The 4194-nt window shown below is 37.5% G+C and overlaps 1 protein-coding gene across 2 annotated transcripts in view; it reads left to right on the top strand.

Annotated features, from left to right (window-relative positions):
• The window catches only part of LOC137970129 (uncharacterized), a 16548-nt gene extending 12750 nt beyond the window's left edge, over window positions 1-3798 (top strand). For both annotated transcript variants that reach the window (XM_068816610.1, XM_068816611.1), the window contains exons 4-6: window positions 266-398; window positions 1765-1873; window positions 3221-3798. In XM_068816610.1, the coding sequence (XP_068672711.1) occupies window positions 266-398; window positions 1765-1873; window positions 3221-3349 (371 nt within the window). In that variant the 3' untranslated portion in view covers window positions 3350-3798. The remainder of the gene's footprint in view (window positions 1-265; window positions 399-1764; window positions 1874-3220) is intronic.
• The last annotated feature ends 396 nt before the right edge of the window (window positions 3799-4194 follow it).

Here is a 4194-nt window from a genome sequence, read left to right as displayed (position 1 = left end):
TGAATATTTTAATACTTCCTCGATATTTTTCTTAAAAGGCCTACAGCTGTAGGATGGAGGCACTACTCGTCGAAGACTGAGACAAAATCTTCAGAACATAAAATCAAGGGGAATTTACATTTCATTGGGTCCAGTCACACCTTCAGTAATTTGCAGCTTTTTCATGACAATGTCTCATTGGCCATTTACAGATGTTGTTGTTTCATAATTAAATATAATTATGTTCAACATTCAATGTCACTTTAATTATCATATTTTTTTTTAGGACAAAGATGCCAGCAGATAGATAACATTTCTAGCCAGTTGTCAGTCATCATTGAGAAAAAGGATGAACTCCTCTCTAGGTTGCAACAACCCCTTGTAGGTGAATTCTTGGAAATAGATGCAGCTCATCACAAGTAAGAAAGTCACTTCTGAAGGTCCATAAGTATGTGCATGTACATGTAATATGAGATATGTTTATTTTATGACTATACATGTAGCTGCAGTAGAAACAGAATTACAGTGATTGTGGTCACAGCAAATACCTGCTACACACAATAATTACATTATTCATAATGATGGTTACAATACATAATAATAAATCATCATAAGTTATCATAATTTACTCAACATCATGAGGTTGTAAACTGCAAAACGTTTTGTTCTGGACATGAGATTTTGAGACTGAGTGAGTCCACATCATAATTCGTGGCCGTGTTCAATTATGCTGACTGATTACAAAATTAATGGTTCATCCCTACAGTACAGAATGTAGAAACTTAGAAGGAGATTACTTCAAATTCAACTTCCATTAAAATGGCTGAACACAGTTTTTGATACCTATGTTTCATTTACCTTTTTCTCTTAAACCTTGATCCTTTGGTTGCCAGAAAATGGTAGCAAGCAAGTTAACAACACAAACTTTGGTTTTTGATAGTTAAGCTGACGTACATGTCGTTGCCATGGCAACATGAATAAATATAAACAGGCCTTTAAAATTGGTTTTGTATATTTGCAGAAAATCTGATGTTATTTATAATTAATTTTGCATGCAACAAGCTTGTAATGATGCTCACAAGTCAGTTCACACTATTTTAATAATAATTTGAGGGTTGTCCAATACTCCGACATAACGAGATTCATGGTACATCACAATAGGTATCACAAAGTGTCCCCTAACCCTAATCCTTAAAAAATGGTAACAGTTTTGTGAGACATAAAGAGTGGGACACAACACTTTGTGATGTCTATTGTGATGTACCAGGAATCTCATTATGTCGGAGTATTGGACATAAGTGAATAATTTGACAGAGAGATCTTTAGTTATTCCTTGTTTAAGGTTCACTGGAACATCTAGAATTTCCCCCATTATAGTTCAATTTTTTTTCAATACTCCAGTTACTTATTTCTTAAAGTATTTTGGTGCCAAATTTCGTAAAATTCTAACCAGTGGTTCTCGAGAAATAGGCGTATTTCTGAGAAACCTTTTCCACATTCAATCGCAATTTTTCAACTTACTACGCATGCGCTGCATTTAACTAGGTTCTTTCGATAACAACTAAAAATCTGTGAATTGCGGAGTTCTTTGCATCGTTACCTTTTCTAACATGCATTTCTCATAAAAGACTATATATAGAACCATCAAAACAGATTGTTGAGTGATTGTAATAGGTGTGGTTTGCTCTTAACAAATAAAAGTGGCCTTGGGGGAATGAGTGCAGTGTAAAATTATGGAGGCACTCTTAAATTATTATTTATATATTTTTTATGTGGTTTAAATAGGAACACAGCAGAGGTTTTTCCCATGATTGCATCAAATCTTGCTAGTTTTCCAACATTGCTAGAAAATATTGCATGGATACGAAAATTCTCTTTGGCAGATGGCCAACTGGTAAGTATTCCATTATGTACAGTTTTGGAGAGAGTCTTCCTGTCTTGTAAAGTAACTTAAAAGTACATGTACCTTGATAAAAAATAAACACTTGTAAGCCAACCATTTTCTTCAATGCATTTAATTTCCGTATTTTTTTATGATGATGATCAACTAAATTGCTAATTCTTCCTTGTCACCAGTTGTAGTCACTGCTACTGTATATTGAGTAGCATGTTTATGCTTGCTAGTCAATTTCATGAGTCGATTGCCATGTTCTTTTCGCACTTCCCACGCCACATTTCTTGTGGAATTTCAGGCAAGCCATTTCACCTTTATCCAAAGAAAAACGTTTGTGATGCCATTTGTGCCCAGTTTCATTTCTGCCCACTGGGCAGTGTGAGACCGCACTTTGCGAAAACATTCCTCAGTGGGATGTGTTAGCATACTTCAGGGGCACCCAACGAGAATACCTTTCAAAACCACTTAAACCTAACACTGTTAAACGTATTTTAGTATTTAAACGGTAGATATAGGCATATTTTTATCCCCTAAAAACTTTTCATCTGTTCGGATTCTCTAGCTGAAAGTCTAGTGATCCGAAAATTATAGGAATTAGAACCTACCTTTTGGAAAATTTCAGCCAGAAAAAAGGCTCCCGAAAATTCTAGGTGACCTTTTCAGGGTAAAAATCCGTTAAAAATGGGCAATTATAACATGTTTTAGATGTTCGATTTCCTAGGTCAGGAAGGCAAGCAAGGAATTTTACAACAAATGTTCTGAAAATTCTAGATCTCAAATCGTCTTCCGAACAGATATTTTCCGAAAATTGACGTTGGGTGCCCTTGACACTTGCCCCAAAAAAGCTGACCTCAGGTCAATGTTGGCTTTGAGCTGGTCAACAGCCTGCTGAGTCTGTGTGGTGCCCATTGGGTCAGATGTTGTATCAGTGTGGGCTCTGATCAACAGAAGGTACACTTAGTGCTTGTTCCATTGTGCTTGCCATAATGGAGTTGCCTGAATGTGAAGGACGGTTAGCAAAAATACAGTAACTCAATTAAGGGGCTTCCACAAAGCTTTCTTATGGTTATTCAGAGGATTGAAGGTAAAACATGAAGGAAAAGAGTTAACTCTTTGACTGTCATGTGACACATGTGAATGCTGTTTGCTTTGTTATTAATGGGCGGTCACCAACATCAAAGGCACAGTAATCACTGCACCAAAACTAGCAAGTGCATGCAAAGCAATGTTACTTACAGTAGCAATGTAGAAAACAAACATCTCATGCATCAAATGCCTCTCCTATCCCCATGACGCATGCAAGGGTATGTAAAGAGGACTTGTTTTTTTGTTCTTTTTGACTTGTAGCTTGGAGTCCTGTCCTCAATTGAATCCATGTTTGCTGAGATTCAGAGCTTCTACCAGGCTTTGTGCCAGAGTAGAAGCCTCATGTCATGCCTTCAAGAGGAGAATGACAAACAAAAGGATACCCTGTAAACATAATTGACATGCCATTCCATTCTGTAACCTTGACGGTTCATTTGGTATACTTTCAGTTTACTTTGGGAGTTCTTATTTCATGACTTAAGAATGGAATTTGGACCAACACCAGATGCGATCAGAAGCATGCTGACGTTTCTTATACACTACCGTGAAATTATTTTAAAAGGGTCCATTTGCCATATTTATTGAACTAATTCATCGTTATGCCTTGCATGAACATACGCATGCCCCACATGTGGCTTGCAGCTTTGGTGTTGATGTCTGAAGTGCCAAATCCCATTTCAGTCCACAAAGTGCGCAGGCAAGAGGCAGATGGACACTTGTTTAGCACGGTGGTTTCTGAGATACAATGCACGGTCAAGGAAACTTTCAAGTTAAATTTGTTCTGTTAAAAAAAAAAAAAATGTGTGGAATTAAATTATGACATTGAGCATAGACAGGGAGAGCTGGAATTGTCACTTTCTCACTGCAAAACTTACTTTTAGTCTGGGAGCATCTGTATTCCCGTGGGAATTTCGTGACGAAAGCAAGCCGCCTATCTAGATGTGTTAAGGGGGCCCTATGGAAAATGCCAAATGTTGTCGGCAATTTTGTAACTTGCACCGACGGCTTTTACGGGGGTTAATAGTGTGACCCTCAGAGTCCAACATGGAATCGTGGCTTGACTTTCAAATGCTTTGTAACCATCGCCATTGGTGACGAAACTTCAATAACAATTCTCATGCTCTGACACGTAACAGTGATAGTACGGATCACGTGACCACACAAACGTGAAAACGAGGCTGGATCACATAATGCCTTGAAGCTATTGTTTATGGCGACAGATTGTCCAAATATTA

This window comes from Montipora foliosa, chromosome 9 (assembly GCF_036669935.1).
Source record: "Montipora foliosa isolate CH-2021 chromosome 9, ASM3666993v2, whole genome shotgun sequence".
Taxonomy (NCBI): Eukaryota; Metazoa; Cnidaria; class Anthozoa; order Scleractinia; family Acroporidae; genus Montipora; species Montipora foliosa.
The sequence above is the reverse complement of the archived record's forward strand: the minus strand, read 5'-3'. Positions and strand labels throughout refer to the sequence as shown.